Source organism: Anoplopoma fimbria, chromosome 15 (genome assembly GCF_027596085.1).
Source record: "Anoplopoma fimbria isolate UVic2021 breed Golden Eagle Sablefish chromosome 15, Afim_UVic_2022, whole genome shotgun sequence".
In the NCBI taxonomy this organism is placed as follows: Eukaryota; Metazoa; Chordata; class Actinopteri; order Perciformes; family Anoplopomatidae; genus Anoplopoma; species Anoplopoma fimbria.
The window spans coordinates 14,877,075-14,897,475 of record NC_072463.1 but is presented as its reverse complement, the minus strand read 5'-3'; the positions used below and the strand labels follow the sequence as shown (position 1 = coordinate 14,897,475).

Genomic DNA, 20,401 nt, shown 5'->3' with positions numbered 1-20,401 from the left:
AGGCTCCTGATTGGATTATCAGCGCCTGGTCCGACACCATCCGTCTCCCTGATCAGCTGATGGCCCCATCAAACACGCATACTCGCATACACGCACACACACTTACACGCACGCACACACCATAAACCTGTTTAAGTTGACACAAACACAAATCCACTAAGGGCTTTATTCACATCAGCCTGCGCAAATGACCGCACGGCTATAAATTTGTGTTAACGTTGAAAAACAGAAGCGCTTACACACACACACACACACACACACACACACACACACACACACACACACACACACACACACACACAGGCTCACACAGGCTCACAAACGCATGCACTCACGATTTGACGAATGTGTCCACAAAAGAGGTTAAACTGATAGACATACACATGTCCATACTGGCAGGTATTTATCAGCCGTCCTCCTGCCACACACACACACACACACACACACACACACACACACACTCTCTCACTGCAGTGGGATTTTGGTCCATCGCAGGGCGTTTGTCCAGCTCTCACTCTTTGCTGTGTGTTCTGCTCCCTCTCATACCGCATCTGCTTGAAACATGATTAAAAGGATTACAGCTGCATTACACCAACTGATTGCGGCGTCAGAGATGACATCACTCTGAGCTTCATCATTGAAATGTTCTTTTAAGAGTAGTAATACGGATCAGAGAATCACCTCAGACATTAAGACTCCACTTTGCCTTGTTAGACTGTGCCAACTTATTCTTCTGCTTGAAGGTCATAATTCTAACTCTGCAAATTGGATAATGGAGCGTTCTCGATGTCACTGTGAGTTATGCGTGCCTTACTGACACGTTGAATCGCAACCATCATCAAAGCGGAAGTGCCTTTAAAAGATTTAAAAAACTCTTTCCCTCATGTTTTCCAGATTCTGTTTTTTTTTTTATTTACTTTATTTTATTGGTGTATTTGGTAGGGACAGTGCACATTAATAAAACATTTCTGTAAATGCACCAGAGTTAGCCAAGAGACTTTTTTTCATCTGTAGACAGATGTTTCAAAGCCTAAAAAACAGAATATAAGATTAAAATGACAAAATGATGCATTATTTACCCTTTACAAAGGTGACAGAAACAATAAAAGAGAGAATATTAATATAAGTAGTAACATTATTCAGGACACCCTTGTACATAGTCAGGTACTATTAATACATGCCACACAGAGGCTCGTTAAACAACACATATGAAGCAAATAAATGAGGGGAATAGAACATGGACTAAAAACAAGATTAAGTTGCATTGTTAGACGCAAAAAACATAGATGTCCAAAGCAGAATACATAAAAAAAAAAAAAGCATGTAAATAGTCCAATCATGGTGAGTAACTTGTGCTCAAATCCTCATGTTACTTCATTCGAGCCAGAGATGAGGACTTGGTCTGAAGGCAGACTTGAGTCGCACACACAAAGACACACTTGACATTTCTGATTCAACCTCAGGCTTTGTGTGTGTGTGTGTGTGTGTGTGTGTGTGTGTGTGTGTGTGTGTGTGTGTGTGTGTGTGTGTGTGTGTGTGTGTGTGTGTGTGTGTGTGTGTGTGTGTGTGTGTGTGTGTGTGTGTTGTGTGTGTGTGTGTGTGTGTGTGTGTGTTTCAGGGCTTTAACTTAACTGTTTTCACCACAGTCACAAACTGTCCTGAAATAAAAAATATATAACCAGTACATATACATATCACTTTCATTCACAGTTGTTATTAGAATATCTGTAAACGTAGTGTTACCATTGCAGGTGTGCACACGTGAGACAGAGAGAGAAACCGTTTTTCTCCTTTTGTCTTTATCTGTTCCGCGGTACGTTTTGCCGGCTAGGTGAAGTGTGAAATCCCACCACTGCTTACGGGCGCCATTGTTCGACTCGATCCTTTTTTCCGTCCTTTTGACAACAGGTCTCCTTTAAGTTGGAGCCCTGCTGTCTAATGAAAATGGACAGCTTTTTGGGTTAACAGATCCCTTCAAGTAATGCCGGAAAATCGTTCTTCTCGTAGTCTTGACAGGAGACAAAATACATAACTGAATCTATTTAAACAAATATTTTAAAAGAAATGTGTTTGTCCCAGCACCAAGGCTGAGAGAGAGAGAGAGAGAGAGAGAGAGAGAGAGAGAGAATCAAGGTTAATGACAGAGCTGTCACCAGCCCTGACTGTAGCCCACTGAGTGAAAGTGAAACCCCCGCACACACACACAACGCACAGCATCAGACTTGATCCCATCCGTCTTCCAGCCCATACTCCATCTTATCGGGGCTCCACTCGTTCTTCGTGTCCACTCTCCATCTTCACACACTCGCTCCATCACCCCCAGGGCCACCTTTAAGCAAGCACAACATCAAAAGCCTTGGGTGTATGATGGATACAGTCTATCTAGCTCAGTGTGTGTGTGTGTGTGTGTGTGTGTGTGTGTGTGTGTGTGTGTGTGTGTGTGTGTGTGTGTGTGTGTGTGTGTGTGTGTGTGTGTGTGTGTGTGTGTGTGTGTGTGTGTGTGTGTGTGTGTGTGTGGTTGGCATTGACTATGTTTGTGTTGTTTATGCTGCAAGAAAAAAAGGAACAATGTGAGATGTTTATTCCATTTTGATTGTAGTATTCATTTCTCTCCCCTGCTCCGTCCTCCAGCTGAGACACCTGGGTAATGACGAGGTCCACATTGTTTGGTCGGAACATTCCAGAGACTACCGGCGAGGGATCATCCCCACTGAGTTTGGAGACGTGCTGATCATCATCTACCCCATGAAGAACCACATGTACTCCATTCATATACTCAAAAAACCAGAGGTAAAAACAGCGTTCAGCATTTCCATACTGAACTCAAACTGCCAGCTGTCAATATTTTGTGCAATAATCTGTGTTTCGGTGTTTACCAGAATCCTTTGTCGTTGGGTGAAAATGCCTCTGAAACAGCAAAGCGTTTCAATTCATCATTAAAACCCAGGAAGATAATTCAGTCTCCCCCTGGGCTAATCAGTAACAACTGTACATGTCAGCCGTTGCAGATTGGTAATTGTCGTGTTACCCCTTGGCCAATCAGTGTCATTGTTGCCATTATAGTGGCACGGCTCTATGGATAACACTACTGGAACTATTATGTGGCTTTTGGTGAAACTCGGTCCAAACATTCATGGTCTATGGCATTGAGCAGTAATTGCAGGTGTGGTTTTGGATTTCACTCCACAGAGATCTAAACGGTGTGGCTTTTTCCGGGTAAAAATACTGCAAATACAAGGGGGGCATAGGCGATAGTGACTAAACTAGGATGTCAGTTTTGGTTATTTTGCTTGCGTTGGGCCAACACCTATTAACCGGTAACTAACAGGTTAATACTTGAGAAAATAAAATGCATAATGACATGACATACAAGAAGCTTGTTCTTTTTGATCCGGCGCACCATTGACTAAATGAGCTATGGCGCTCATTTCGGAGAGCTATATCCATCCAATTTGAATGTTTTTTGTTGTAAATTAAAAAAATTCTATAAAGGCCAATCTGAAAAGCAAATGATGCATGGATCCTGAATTAAAACGTTCAAAATACAATTTGTTTACGCTATGTGGCTGTTTCATTAATTCCCAGGGGCCACAGTGCTCGCAAATAGTGTAAAATAGTGAACATGCACAGAGTTTTGGTACATAATCGTGTATGTTTCCTACCAGACGACACAGATATGCCTCCAGATTGACTAACAATCCTAGAGAGAGTCTTGCCCTGAGTCTTGCTGCTCTGGTTAATGTATCAGTCTAAAACACACAGACATTAATACCACAGCACTGATAGCGTAATTCTATTTCAAACGAGACCTAACACAATAAAATGCTGCTTTTTTTTTCTGTATGACATAGATACCGCAGCGCTAATAACATAACCTCATTCTGGTTCATTCATTCTACAAAGCAAAAAATATTGAATTATCATGAATCCAAAAACAAGTTAGATGAGATATTCTCTGTGTCGTCGTCCTGAAAGCACTGTATCCAGTCACAGAGTGCACGGCCTCGGAGACCTGCTCCACAAATAAATTCAATAAGAAGCCTGGCATTATTCTCTTTGGTGGATTCCACAAGCAAAGTATGGAATTAAATTTGACTTACTAAAACCCCAGTGGCTCCAAGAGATTATTCTGTTTCATAAAAATATCAAGAATCGTATGTCTTGGAGAGGCTTCCATTGGCAGTAATTCATTATTTACTATAAAATGGGTGATTTTCTTTCTGCTTTAATGCCTGTTTTAACTGCTGTACTCTGTGTCTGTAGGTGCCATTCTTCGGCCCACTGTTTGACGGGGCCATAGTGGATATGGACATTTTGCCCACCATGGTCCGAGCCACAGCCATCAATGCCAGTCGAGCCCTCAAATCCCTCATTCCCCTCTACCAGAACTTGTATCCTTTTGAAAGCCCCACTCAGAATATGCAAAAACAGGATTCCTTTTGCTTCCATCTCTGTTCTAACACCTCAAGGTCAGCTCTCTAAAAGTTAGTTGTTTGCAGGCTCAGCTGAGCTGTACTCACAACTTGTTTGAATGTAGCTGTGCCATTGTGCTGGCCGCTGAAATCCTTGCACACATCTGTGTGTGAGCGAGAATGTCGCTTCTCACTCAGCTCGAGTGTTAAGAATAGCAAATCAATGTCCAGTGGTGTTTGGCTTTCAGGGTATAAGTGCTACTGTGATAGAGCTGTGTTTAGTCGTCTCTGAAGTGCCATATATCAAGTGTGTATGCATCCGTGTCTGCAGGAGAGAAAGAGGAACAGACAGACAGGTGTGCGCGGGTGCTTGAATGTGTGTGTGTGTGTGTGTGTGTGTTTGTACAGTCCACCTGCTAGATCCGATGCGATGGTAGTTTTGGTTGGAACAAGCCTCGTGGTCGATACTTATCGATGACTCTCCTCTCTAAATGAGGGGGCTTTGCTCTCTGGTCTCGCACACAGACATGCACACTCACTCACTCACTCACTCACGCACACACACGCGCAAATACACGTGTCCACGCTTACACACACTCTTCAGTCTAACAAACACGGACAGTCGATTGAACTCGCACGGAGACAAGCTCCACAGAGGCTCAGTGGTGCAAGTACATCCACATACAGACATGCAGATGAATGCAGTGTCGGTTGAGAAGTGGACGTTAACACACACACACACACACACACACACACACACACACACACACACACACACACACACACACACACACACACACACACACACACCATTGTGAAGTGACAGTGTCCCCTGTTGAGGCGAGCAGAGCTACTGACTGATCATTGGAATTTTCTTCTAAGCAGCAATTGAAGCAATTTGATTCCCTAATGATACTTTCTTCCTGTCTGCCTGCTTGTCTGCTATTATTTTCTTCCGTCATTTCTGCTCCTCATATTCCGAATACATCATGTGCACGTGCATCCTCGTGCATGTGCATGGTATAAACAAAACATTTGGGTAAGGGGTGAGCAGGGAAAAGAAGAGACAGGCGGTAAATAAAGAGCAGAAACTTTCATTCCATTTCAGTCAGTGCTGCTCTGCTTGTCACTGGATTGGACTGGCCTGAGAGAAAAAAAAAGAAAAAAAAAAAAAAGCAGCCTGTGCAGCAGCGCAGGCTACCCGATAGCCAGAGTGACAGCTGCTTACAAAGATTGATAGCTGCCAGTGACATGCCACTACATATACCAGTCTGAGGAGCATCTTATTTATGCGTAGCATCCGGAAGGCCAAGGCCTTTTAAAGAGAGCGGTTAGGTGGTGAGGCCTCTCCAGTCAAGGACACAGCAGCAGCTACAACAGGTAGCCATGCAGTGACAACTAATATAGCCCAGGTTAACTTTAGGAAAACCAACAAACCTTGAGACAAACCATAGTATAAGTACATAAACTCTGTCCTAAAGTGAAAAGGTCCCTCAGCATAAAGGCTAATAGTCACACTCAACCCTTGACTCTCTCCTTTTTCTGTCATTATTTCCTTTTTTTCCTCATCTTAATTCTACCTTTTTGTGTCCTGCCTCCTTCCTTAACTTTAGGAAGTATAGGAAGGATCCATCCCTTTCTCCCATCTCTCCCTCGCTGTGACTCTCTTTACTCTCCACTTGCCTCTTGTCCTTCGTCTCTACATTCTCTCTCTGCCCTCTTGTCCAATTTTCTCCCACTCTAACTTTCTCTCAACCCTCCCTTCCTTCATCCTCCCCATCTTCTCCCTCCCCTCTTTTCAGGGAAATAATATGTGGTGGAGTTGATGCCAGCCAAGAAAGTGAAAGGGGCATGGGGAGCAGTGGGGGACGGGGACGGGGAGGAGGAAGTTTGAAGAAGCCATTCTGCTCTGCCGCATCCACCCAGCGAGACACAAGAGACGGAGAGATAGTTAGGCTCAGTGTGGGGCTGTAGATCATAGCTAACACCCCCAGAATCCTTTGTGTGTGTGTGTGTGTTGTGTGCGCACCTTCTCACACATATTAGACTGTACCACTTTGTGTCTGCTCTTTGTGAGACTCCAGCGATCTTACGTGAGCATGCATCCATTTAAACATCTTTACGATCATGTGCGTTTCCTACATATTTGTGTATATGGCTGCGTGTGCATCCACATACCAACTGTGTGTGTGTGTGTGCGTGTGCGTGTGTGATCACGCACACATGCCCGATGACACGTGTGTCGCGCACGCTTGTTCCGTGGCGTTTGCGCGTGTCTGTGAGTGTCCTGGTGCGTATTGATTGGTAGTAGCAGCAGGTCGATGTCCCTGACAGGCTGAATTACAGTAATCAGTCATTATTGACTCCCCATCTCTCTGCCACACACACCTCTCCCCCCGCCCTTCTGCTTCTGCCGCTGCTTGTTTCTTTTCTTTCTCTCTCTCTCTCTCTCTCTCTTTCTTCTGTCTCTCTAGTCCTGCACTTCTCCCTAAACATCCCTATACATCTTTTTGTTTTCTACCACTGCCGGGATTTCTTTGTTTAGCTCTTTAACTCCGTCCCTGCGTTTTCTCTCTTGCCTCTCTTAATTCCCTTATCTCAGTGCATCTCTGTTTCTCCTTCTATCTCTGTCCCTTTGTCTGTTTTTCCTCTTTCTCAGATTTCTTGACTTCACTCACAGTCACTACCAGAAACTCTGACATCTGGACGTAACGGCAATCCTTAACAATTTCTGTTCAACTTGATGAAAGTTGAGGGCAACGGGTACGTTATCCTGTTTTCCTTGGAGACCAAAACACTTAAACGTTTCCCAAAAGAAACCCACTTTTAAATACAAGTACGGGGAAGCCATGTCACTAAATTTTAAACATGGTATAGGATATGTTGTGAGAATGGGAAAAACTCTCATTTCAGAGTGCTTTGTAATCCGTACTGCATCCGAAACTGAATTTGTCAAATTTGTGATCTGCTGCTAAAACCACTGATTTTAAAAGACAATAAAGTGATACAGGCATGAAGTACTGGAGCAGCGATGGAGGTGCAGTCTGATAATGTACAGCTATGGACTTTAGCTGACATACCGCACATGAGGGTTTCATGCCCTTGTGTAACCCTCAAGTCCTACATCAAGCAGTGTTCGTCTGATTCTGAGTGCTGCACTGTGACATCCAGTATCCTCCCAGAGGGGCTGAAGCCCAGAGGCCAATGGGAGGAAGAGAGATGGAAAGAAGGCTGGCAGGGCTAAGTGTGTCAGTGGTTAACTGGCATTTTTTCTCTTCTGTCTATCTCTGTCTGTCTTCCTCCCTACCTCCCTCTCTCTCTGTCTCCTGGCCCTCGGGGCGGTCCATCTGCCTTCTCTCTCTCTCTCTCTGTCTCTGATCTTTCATTCACCATGACCACACAGACACACACACACACACACACACACACACACACACACACACACAAACAAACGACAGAGAGTGCCAGGCTGATGGGGCAGCTGTGTGTAGGCACAGCTCTATCTCACATATCAGCTCATTGCAGCAAGAAAAGCAGTCCAAGACTCCCCGACACACTTGCATGCACGCACACACACACATACACACACACACACACACACACACACACACACACACACACACACACACATACAGCTTCTTTTCATATAGGGCCCCACCATGTTTACAATGAAACACAATGCACACCAGGTTTTAAACATGGTAAACACAGTGGCAGTAAAACTTTGGTCAGCGGAGAGAAAGACGGGTTCCTCCTGTAGCCCACCATGGTGGAATCAATCCCTCTGAACTCAAGAGTAGACCAGAGGGAAGTAAGGAGCTTTACCTTGCAGAACAAGAGAGTTGCTGCTGTACCGCTGCTTCAGTCTGATTGGTTGTTTGTGTTACTGTGTGACTTCGGTGATTTCAAAGAATTGGATCGCATGACTCTTGTTCGATAAAACAGAGTTCTTCCTCCAGAACCTGTAAAAAAAACTACACCAGTGAGCCGCACTGTAGCACTCGGTGACATGTTGTTGTTAATGAGGAGAGTCAAAGAAGGGAAATCAGAAATAAAGGAAGTATTGAGCAATGGCCTAAGGCTTTTAGAATATGCAATTCCAAAGCACAGTTGATAACGTAAAGGGCTAATTATAGGAAGAAGATGATGAATGATATTATCAAATAAGCATCAGGTAAAAATTGTACCACAATAATTACAGCATTGATTGCAGTTGGTCTTTAATGCTGCAGTGAATTGGTTTTTTTTGTTCATGTGAATATAAATTAACTTTAAAAGCTACTTTTTACGACCTTAAAGTTGAATCAGCGCTTTGTGACCACGTGTTCTTTGAGCAGAGCCTCTGTGGATTGTTCGACCGCTACGGCAAAGATTCACCTGGAAATCTCCTACAGCCGCTCGACCATCTGATAACTCTGTGTGTAAGAGAGAGAGGGAGTTTTGGGGTTTGTGATAGGTGTTGGTGTGTGTGAGCGTGTACATACTTTTAGTGTGTGTGTGTGTGTGTGTGTGTGTGTGTGTGTGTGTGTGTGTGTGTGTGTGTGTGTGTGTGTGTGTGTGTGTGTGTGTGTGTGTGTGTGTGTGTGTGTGTGTGTGTGTGTGTGTGTGTGTGTGTGTGTGTGTGTGTGTGTGTGTAAAAGCAAGCTGTGGCCGTCCTCCATCTGCTCCTGGGTGATTGTGGTTCTGGGGAACAATGTTGGAGAGACACTAAGCTGCCACACACACACACACACACACTAGTTCCAGCGAGTTTGTGTGCTTGAATTTCCCAATGTATATCACTCCATTTACACTTGTGTGTTTCAGGGCGTTTACGTTGCATGTGTATATATTTCACTCTCAGGATTAGAGCTATTGTTTGTGTGCATGTGCGCGTGAGTGTGTGTGTGTGTGTGTGTATATGTGGGACATCCCCTCTAGTAGTTGATTGGCAGAGATAGCTGCGCTGAGGCTGGGGTCAGCATATGGCTCGGTGTGATAGCGATGCTGTGTTTGTGTGTGTGAGTGTGTCTCTGCCTTTCCCTCTTCCTTTTTTTTCACACTCTGTTCCCGGTGAAACGATGGCAGCTCTGGGCATGTAGCGCTATTATCCCCCATATCCACACACACACACACTCCCTCTCACACACACACACACACACACACACACACACACACACACACACACACACACACACACACACGCAGCCAAACGCCCAGCGGCCTGCCTGGCTTCTCTTTGCCAGCTCCCACAATGGAGCCCATTGTCCCACTGAGGCTACACACTGCTGTGTGTGACGAGGAGTGTGCGTGTTCCTCACCGCGGCAGAAAAAGGTGAGGTCAAAACCTTACAAATTGAAGACATTTTCTTATCGCTGATACTGAAATGGGGTCATGTTATCCTTGAACCCCCCACCCACACACACACACATTACATTACATTACAGTCGTTTAGCAGACGCTTTTATCCAAAGCGACTTACAATCAGTAGCTCAAAGCTTATATTACATATCATTACATATCATTCACCCATTCACACACTGATGACAGGCTACCATGCAAGGTGCCACCATCAGACTCTAACTAACATTCATGCAACATCCAGTCCACCGATGGCAAGCCTTCGGGAGCAACTTTAAGGGGACACATCGACTGCCGAAGCCGGGTATCGAACCACCGATCCTCTGAATGGAGAACTACCTTGCTCTCCACTACGCCACAGCCGCCCCACACACACAGCACTGCCACCTGTCTTCAGTTTTCTGCATTTGATGGACCTGTGCAATTAACAAATAAGTTCGATATTAATTACAACTGCTGATGCGGGTTCATTGAAATCTTACAGATTTTTTTTTTTACTAGAAATAAGAGTAATGTAGAAAGAGAAATTGTCAGCACAATGCATCTTTTTTGAACTAAGAGATTAAGCTTCTGCATGTTGTTAAGTACGGATTAATATAAATGTATTTTTACCCGTTCGTTCTTTATTGAAAACAGAATGTTCCATGAGCAGCTATTATGGCAAATTGACAGCAAATGGAAACCACACGCAGAGCGGTATTTGATGCTTTAAGATACAATTAGGATTAGGTTAAGGGTCTGTGTAAGGAGTGTAAGGAGATGGATGTGTGCAGAGGGGGGAGAGGTGATTGTGGTTAATTATTTCCCGTCGGGCAGATAGAGGAAATGAAAAGAAAAGGGTGAGGAGGAGGGGGTCACAGCTAATCGCTCCCACGTCTCCTTGGGGAGATGTGTGTGTGAGCGTGTTTTTTGTGTGTGTGTGTGTGTGTGTACGAGATGCTTTCAGCTTCTCAGTTTGTCTCACAGGCACATATTAGCACTGTGATGTTTGCCACCTTGTAATCCGCATAAATTCATAATACACCGGTTAGTCAGCGTTCATGTGGATTTCTATTTGAATTACACGTCACTCACTTTGTTATTTTTCAAGTAGATCAAGGCAATAGTTTCAACTAACTGTAGCAGTAAACTTGACATACACCTCGCTCACATAGATAGTCTGAGCCCTAGAGAAAAATAGGCAAATTGCCGGTTAGCCAGGAGTATTACTGTAGAAATTGCTTCTTCTTTTTTTTTTTCTGTGCTTATTTTGGTCTAATTTCTGAAATGTATGATTCATGTAATGACCTAGTGTGTCTCTATGTGTGTGTTTGTGTGTGTGTGTGTGTTTGTGTGTGAACACGTACGCACCTAGCCACCGAGAGCTGTGCAGACACATGAGATGTAGCCATCAGTGGCTTGATCACGCCTTGATGGAGCGGACCCCCCTCTGACAGTTAAACAAGCTTATCTGTAGTGTGTGTGTGTGTGTGTATGTGGGTGCAGATGAGGATGTGGGTGTATATGCGTCAATGTAAGTATTTTTATGTGACGAGGTGTTTAAGATTCAGGTTAGGATGTCACGGCCGACCAAGACCGAGTGCAGTGGAGCAGACTCTGTGTCATAAGCTCTGACAGCCATCTTTAATTTGGCCTCAGAAAGACAGAGAAAGAGGAAAATGGTCTTCACAGGCTAGGAGTAGGTATGAAAAAACATCATTTATGATTGAGCAATCCCTTTCATAAATTAGATTTGAAGAAAAAAAGCTAATAAGAGCAAAGTGTGACTGTATATTCCTGCAGCGATATCTAAAGGTGTTCAAACCTTTTATTCACATTATTGGGCATTACAAATTACAAAACAAACCTGATTAATTCATCAAATATATATGAATATTCAGTTTTATTACATTTTCATAACGTGTTGTAAAACTTATTAGTACAAACACAATTGTTTGGGCATTGTCTTATTTTTACTTGTCACCACAGATTTTGAAATATTTTAACTATATTTAATTATAAATGGAAGGATGGAAAGTAAATTGTAATATAACTGCTTTTGTTAGACAATATATTGTCCCAGAAACAATTGCCATGAACAATATTATTGTCATTTTAAGACCCTTTCATGGCGCTGATATAATGATAATATAATAAAATAATTAGCATTTACAGACAAGGGGGCTGGGAATGATAGCAAAACGTGTCTCTGAATAGTTCTGAATCCGCTGAGGAGCTGTGAAAAAACACTTGGGTGCTACGCCCAAGTCTTATAATGGGGGAAAACCCTGCTGTTTATTTTGGCATTGTGTTGGCTTTAATGTTGGTGACATACTTATGTAAACAAACACGTTTGTAAACATAACGGGCGTATTTTAGCTCATCAAAAAAGATGGTCAGGTCAAAAAAAAGTGAACCGATTTGCAATTATCTTTGCTGATTCCAATTCTTCCCAATACTGATTTTTTTCAAAGAAGCATAATTGACAGCTCCAGACTAATCTTTTTTATTTACCACTGCCCTAATTAATAATTTCAACCCTCCCAAAGTCTGTGTAAACTATCAAAAATTATAATTTGTATATTTTGAAAGCCACCAGACTACTTTGATTAAAACTGTAATTTTGTCTCGCAAAAACAGGGGAGTTGCTGGTCTCCCACTGACCGGCTTGGTCTCCCACTGCCTCAATATGTCTGGTTGTTTTTGATACTGTGTGATTTTGGTGTTTTCAAAGATTTGGGTCATGTTCACCAAAATCGCACATTAACACAAACTACATATATTACGACTTAAGTCTGATATATTTTCTTTCACTAGAAACGATTAAAAAAAAAATGCCAATTGTTTTATAAGGAAATATATGATTGTATTTTTATCCAATGCTTGCTTTGATTAATAGACATCTTGGCATTATAAGTTTTAATTATGTATTATAAGCTGCTTAGAGCTAGTGTTAGGAAGTCATTTTCATTCATTTCATAATATCGTTTTTATTGCTGTGAAAACATCTCCTCCAAACAACTGGATTTATGAGTCCCTCGCCAAAAACTGCATTTTACAAGATTACCTTTAAACGCATCATGATAGCATTATATGTCGCCTTCGCCTACTACTCATTTTTACTGTTTATGTTAATGTCACCGGCTAAAAAGATGAGACTGAGCTGAATACCGGCCGTCAACAGATTCATCTTTAATCAAGTCCATATATTGTGTGATAAGTCGATAATGTAAATATTATTGAGGTTAAATAGATAACCTAATTATCTTGACATGTCCAATTGTATTTTTTGTGTCTCCTCTCGTATCAATATAAGAGATTCATATGGGTGTTTATATGGTAGTATGTATGTGTGGAGAACGAATATTGTCCAACTGTTGCTACAGCCTGCAGATAAGAACAGGATCCATCTCCTTAATCAGAGAATTATTATCATGGCTTCTGTGATGTTCACCATCACCCAAGGTGTGTGTGTGTGTGTGTGTGTGTGTGTGTGTGTGTGTGTGTGTGTGTGTGTGTGTGTGTGTGTGTGTGTGTGTGTGTGTGTGTGTGTGTGTGTGTGTGTGTGTGTGTGTGTGTGTGTGTGTGTGTGTGTGTGTGTGCGTGTGCATGTGTGTGTCCGAGCACATTGCTGTGTGTGTCCGTTAAATAAAGCTTGTAATTGAGCTGGCAGCTTTAGGGCTCCCCATTGGTGACTTGGAGGAGGGTCTGTGTGTGTTTGTTTTTGTGTCTATCTATTTCACCCATGGACAAGTGCGCGCACACACACACACACACACACACACACACACACACATGTCAAGGGTGAAATAGTAGGGTGACAAGGGGCCAATTAATGTAGCACGTCTGTTTTTCTCCTCGGTCTCTGTTTCTGCATTAGGTTAAAGAGCAGATGAATAGGGGGAAATACAATTGTGTGTGTGTGTGTGTGTGTGGGTGGTTTCTGTGTACGTCGGCCCCTAACAAAAAAAGTAGTGCATTAAACCAACCTATCTCTGCCCTCATCTTTGGCGTACGTGGACACATACACACACACACACACACACACACACACACACACACACACACACACACACACACACTCTTAATGAAATCACAAAGCCCCCATATCATTGCTATCGCAGAAAGATATAAACCCATTAGCTTTCTCCTTTGGGCATGGACACACACACACACACACACACACAGACACAGACAGACACACACAGGTTTATCATTACACGCTGTAAAGCTTTTCCAATTGTATTATCCCTCTGATGTCCTTCTCTCTGTTGTCTGTTCCAAAGCCTGGGGTGGAGAGCACAGATAGTGTTTGTGTGTGTTTGTGTGTGTTTCTGAGAGGTATCTTGTAGACGAGCTTTAGTAAGTGGACAGAAGTTGCGTCGTTGCACTTTAAATGTATTTTTTTTACATTTGAAAATAGATGTTCAATCGTCACAACAGAATGTTTGCTGTGTTCACTTTCCAAATCACTCAAAGTAACAACAAGATTTTTCGAACTTCACATTAGTAGGGATATTGGCGTTTCACACAATTTAATTTAATATTTTTCTCTATAAAGCAGACCTGGACTTGTAGAGAACCCATCAGAGCCACATGCACAGTTGCCTTGTGTAACTTTAAATGCGTCATAATCAGTTTTTTCTGCGAAAGCAACGGGTAACAAGTAAGGCAATGTTCTTCATTGACTTAATCAATACTACCACGCACTACATGTGTATCCAAAGCCTGATAAAGATGATTCATATGTGCCACAGAGCTCCATTAACAGTGGAAAAACTAGCTATACATATCGGTGAGCCACAGCATTGGGTGACATCTTCCATTTTCCTTCCTTTTATTACTCCGAACATGGGAGCTGTAGTTTATTTTTAATCAAATATAATATGCACAAACCTGCTGCCGTAGACGGAGCTTTCAAACACCAAATGTGTATTCATTCACAGCTAAAAAAAATAGTAATGCAGTATTTATTCCTCTTTGAGTAACGTATGTTAAAAAGTATAGTTGCCAGCTGATTTATGGGTTTATTTTGTTTTAAATGAAAGTAGAGATTTGTGACGTGTTTTAACCCATTGTTGGTTTTGGTCTTTGTATGGAATAATAAGTAGTCTCTGTTGACTAATGCACAGAAATGTTTAAAACATCTCTAATATTCTTTAGCAGTACAGTCAGTGAATTATAATCTGAGCCGGTGATATTGAAAGTAATGTCAGACATTATCTGCTCTGCTCCACTTGAACAGTAGAGAGGACTCTCACTCATCGATCCGATTCTCTCACCAGCATTGTAGCTGCTGTCAATGAGGCCGGTTTTTAGACTGTAAGCACAAAGTCCATGCATGCAAGTGACGATAACTTGGATATGTGGACTGTATATTCCCTCCTGGGATTCCACCGTTTTTATATTTACATTCAGAATACCTGCTGTAAGGATTTACAGACCGGTCTCAAAAGATTTTGGGACATGATGTTGAATTGAAAAAAAGATACCATTTGACATTTTTCCAAAAGACTCTTTTTCCACAGGTTCATTTAGTTATTTCTTTCTTTCTGTTTTCTTCATGGAAGTGCTGCCATTACCGACCACATTTTGGTCAGAACAAATGTATGTTTGATATCAAAACCACTTTACAAGCGGAACTCTTGATAGTGTGCAGCTGCATGTTCAAATGTAGGAGAGGTTCTGTGTCTTAAATAGGTAAACGTGTGTCATCCAGCCTCATGAACAGGGAAGAATTACATTTTTAAAATTTCTGATTTGATTGTATGACATAAATTACTTTTAGCATAGCTTAACCAGATGACCATTTCTAAAAAGGAGCCTGGAAATGTACATTTTTCCTTTCATTAAAATGACCTTTTACCCAGATGATTCAGTCACTGTCATGGAACATTTACCGAATTGTTTCTGTCAAAATCCTAATCCAGTCAGTTTTTCTGTATAAAGACTCCAGCTGAGCTGCAGACGCATGTCACAGCAGTCCAAGGAGGGTTGGGTGTTCCTTTAGTAAAAGGTTTGGATCCTTACCACATTTTTAAATGTTAACTTTTATTTTAAAATGATTTGTTAACTAAAAAAAATGTTAATAAAATATAAAAGGAAAAATACAAACTAACCCATTTTGATCATAAAAATGAGTGTGTTAGACCGTCTCAGTAGGCCCGATACATTCACAAATATATAGTATATTCACACTATATACAACGTACACACACAATCCTCCAAACAAACATTGCCACCTAACACACACATACACAACCCAGCGGTGGGCCGGGCTCCTAATGCGCTAACAAGTTCCCTTTCCCCTCCCCTCGCCTCCTCCCGTCTCCCTCAGTCTCAAGTGATCGCAGGAGTCGAACACCGCCACAATGAACCGCGCTGTGGGAGAGAGAGAGAGGGGGAGAAAAGGCTGGAATAGAGAGAGAGAGAGAGAGTAAAGGCTGAAGATGGCATGATCACTTCACTCTCTCCTCTCTTTTCAGCCACGCACAAGAAAATGAGTTTCTGACTCGATACAAAAGAGGCTTTTTATCCCCACCCACCCACCCGCCAACCCCACGCTCCACTATCTCTCTCCTGTCCGCCTTTCTCTGCTCTGCTTTCTCCCTTTTCTCCCTCACCAGCCTCTTGCCCCTCTTCCCGACTCATCATTTTCCCCCTTTCTTTCCCTTTCTCTCACTACAAAAGAGAGATGTTTTTCCGCTAATGACTTAATAAGAGGAGCCATCTGAAATTCAATTACAGATTTCATAGCGACAAATGCCATTTGGATGAAGGGATGGATGGATGATGTGGGAACGAAAGTCTATCTTCTTTGATCTCTCGTTGGTTTCTACTTTTTGATCGTAATAATTTCATTCGATGATAAAGATGCACCACGAAATGTTTCACAAAGTATTTTCAGTCTCAAATAGATCAAATACTTAGCGTGAAAAACAAGAGCTACATTAAAAGAAAGCTATTTGAAGGTGCACTATGGAGGATTCAGAGCTTTATCATCACAGCAAAAAACGATTTGCTATGTAAAGACATGAATGAAGTCACCCTTCTCTCACTTCTTCTCACTCTGTGTGTGTTGTAATGAAATTATGGATGGATCTAGTTTTTCAAATTAAAAGCCCCATAGAGTCAATGTATCTGAACAGGAAGCTCAGGGCTTTTTGGGGCTTATTTCTTTTTAAATGAAATCCCCCCAACGCTCAGTGTTTAACAGGACACTAGGAATGTACCTCATTTTTCAAAATAAAAGCCCCAGCGAGTAACTGTATCTTAACTTGGGGGGGGTTGCACTATAGGTTATACATTTTCCCAGCAGAGGCCCACTTAGATTCAAACTGTGTAATTGACTGAAAACTTTTTAGTGGATGCGCAGGACTTTTAATAAACCGAAATTTGAACTGCTCATGTACATTTCTTTTGATTCGATATGCATCCATCGTCCCCCCTGATGTTGCCCCCTCCCAGTTTGGAGCTGGAGTTTGTGACACAGTGACACAAAGCCACAGGCGGAAACCCACGCTGAGAGGAAGAAAGAGGGAGAGGGATCTTATGGAGGCAGATGGGAGAAATAGTGAAGAAAAGTAAAGTGGTGTCTCTGTCATTTATCTCAGCAGTGGTGCCATGCCTGTGTATTTATTTCTCCCTCTTCTCCTTGTCCTTTCTTTCAGTTCCCCCTGCCTCAGTAGACTTCTTTCTCTCCCGCAGACGTCCTTTAAACCTTTTTGACCTTTTCAGAAATTATGAAATAGTGGCCTCCTTTCAGGCGGTGCATTTCTAAAGACCCTACAGATACTGTTTGCAGAGACTTTCTTGTATTTCCCGAGATGCCACCTCATACAACCACTATTTAAACATGATATAAAGATAGTTATGTGTTGTTGGCAGGAATATGTAACAGCTCTTGGTCTTAATTGCATTACAGTCACACAACTCTCCCCCTCACACACACGCACACACACACACACACACACACACACACACACACTCTTCCACCTAAGCGGGAAACAGGAAAAGGCAAACGGGGAGATCACATAGACACTCGGTGTGAGAGACACTGTCTTGGCGCTCCGTGTGCGACTGCTGCTCTTCTCGCCGCTCTCTCCGGGAAAGACACCCCTCCCCCGTCTCACCCGCCGTCCTCCCCTTTCCCCCTCCACTGTGATTTGCTGCAGGATTCTCACCCTTCTTCCTCCTCACCCTTGCTACTTCCTCCCTGTCTTCTTACACGTTCTCTTTCTCCCGCAGCATCTCGCTTTCTTTGCACCTCCAGCCTCCATCCCTGCTTCCCCCCCCCCCCTTGTTCCCTCTCCGACTAGTTCACTTTCACTTCTTTGCTTTTTCTCAGTAGGACTTATGCAAGTATTTTTGAAACTATAACTGCTATTTTAAGATCCTAAAGTCCTTGAAGTGGTGAAATAAAGTGTGGTTGATTTCAGTAGAACGTTATGCAAACAGCGTCATCTGTCCACAGTTTATTTAAGTTTTCTTTCTCTCTACTTTGCCAGCTTTTTTTCCCCACTCATTCCCTCCATTTCCACCCTCCTCGTTTCTTTTTAATTCTGCCAGCGCAGACTGTCCCTCCACTTTAAAGGAGCCATATTGTTGTTATTATCATTGTCTCTAACTGGATCAGTTACCATTAGACCTGAATCTTTCTCCTTCTGAGGCCCATAGACCGGCTCTCTAACCCAATAGAAAACCCATGGGAGCTATTACAGATGGCCGACCCATTCACAACGCACCCACACACACACACACACACACACACACACACACACACACACACACACACACACACACACACACACACACACTGAGGCACAAACACACAGATTTCATTCTGAAGATTCATTGGCCTAATCCCATCACACACTCAAACGGGGACACATGCACTTACATACACATATCGGGCCTTTTCACAACCACTCTTATCAAAGACAGACAGACACACACACACACACACACACACTCTCTACTCTCATTGAAAATCCTCGGTTATTGGAGCTCACTGAGCAAATGGTAATACTATTTGGAGCTGATTGGACTGAGTTGTGTGTGTGTTTGTGTGTTAAAGAGACTATAACGGCTGCATATGGCTGTCATTATGGTTGGATGTATGAGTACGGTAAATGTCATTCATCTATCAATGAGGTTATCTCTAATAGATGGACGGTTGAAGTCCTGGTTTCCATTTACTCAGCTCTCTGCTGAATCTCTGCGCCATCTCTGCGCCTCTTTCTTTGAGTTCGATGATGAAGGCTGTAATAGCAGGTGATAAAAGGGCTTTGATTTCTTTCTCTTTTTTTTTCTAAACCGCAGCATTCTCTGTAAATACATGTGAAAAACTACTGTAGGTATATGGAGTTAACTTCTATCTGAAAAATGCTGCTTACTCATTTCATTATGTTTTATTTATTTTATTTTATATTCGCTTTATTTTACAGTATTTTTTTTTTTTCGGTTACTGTTTGTTTTCACCTATTCATTAATGTGTTTTTCATTAATGTTAAATTGGACACATTAATGAAAGATAAATTAAACTAAGCTTCATTAAAACAGGACAGAAGCTGAATGTGCAGCAGAGGCAGAGAGATCCTGACTTTAAGCCCCTAGTACAGGTCACGCTCCTAAAACACTGAAACCTAAACACCCACAAGTCTCCACACCTAACTGAGATATGACCCTGGTGACATCATTATTACATCATCATCAGGCTTATTTCGTCAGACTTCACTAAGCTCGTCCATATCCACAGAAAATGTTGTCACCATCTATGGCCAGATTCTATTTTCATCTTTATTTGCTCCTTTTGTGTTCTCCTTTTGGTCTCTGTTTTCTTTGTTGTTGTTGCTTGACCTTGACCTTTGACCTCAGCTATGAGGAGCGTTCCCGCTACCTAGAAACCATCGTGCAGCACCACCAGGAGCCGACCACGTTCGAGGACTACGCAGCTCGGGTCTACAGTCCCGCTCCCTGCACACACCTGCCCTCTGACGCAGGTAAGACACCACCTTTAGCCCCGGGACACATCCGGTCACCACACAGATTCTGCACCACAACAATCAAACGTTTCTTGTCCTTTACCACAAGTCCTTGGGAGAATTTAGAGCTGAAGGCAAGTGGCATTAATACATGGTAGAAAAACTAAATATAAATATTTAGACTGAATACTTTGTGTGTGTGTGTGTGTGTGTGTGTGTGTGTGTGATCTATCTTAGGTTATGATAATAAATGAGACACTGACGAGAAAGCCTACACTTACATACATATTTAATCTCTTACTTTTTTTTTTTCTTGATTTGCAAACATTAATTCTCCAATGATTTATTTTATATTATTAGATCCCAAGATCAAAGGCATTTAAAGTGAAATATACTGCTTTTTTTCCCTAATGCCAGTTTGTAAAATACCAACAGCATCTTTTTTGCTCTACCTTTTGAATCACAAAGCTGTTGTGTGTGTATATATATATATATATATATATAACACACACACACACACACACACACTGGCAGCTCACGGTTTGATTCACAGACTCGGAGTATCTGATGAGTCCTGTTTTCTGTCCAAAGCTGTGCTCGGAGCTTTCTTCTGTCTCCAGAGCGTCTCTGAGGAATTAGCTGACATCTGATCAGCCGTAGCGATGCCAGGCATGCACATGGGAGTT

General features: G+C 42.4%; 1 protein-coding gene across 6 annotated transcripts in view; it reads left to right on the top strand.

The window, feature by feature from the left end:
* Positions 1-20,401, top strand: part of ralgapa1 (Ral GTPase activating protein catalytic subunit alpha 1) — a 63,499-nt gene that overhangs the window by 36,054 nt on the left and 7,044 nt on the right. For all 6 annotated transcript variants that reach the window (XM_054614570.1, XM_054614575.1, XM_054614574.1 and 3 more), the window contains 3 exons: positions 2,632-2,790; positions 4,264-4,391; positions 19,609-19,733. In XM_054614570.1, the coding sequence (XP_054470545.1) occupies positions 2,632-2,790; positions 4,264-4,391; positions 19,609-19,733 (412 nt within the window). The remainder of the gene's footprint in view (positions 1-2,631; positions 2,791-4,263; positions 4,392-19,608; positions 19,734-20,401) is intronic.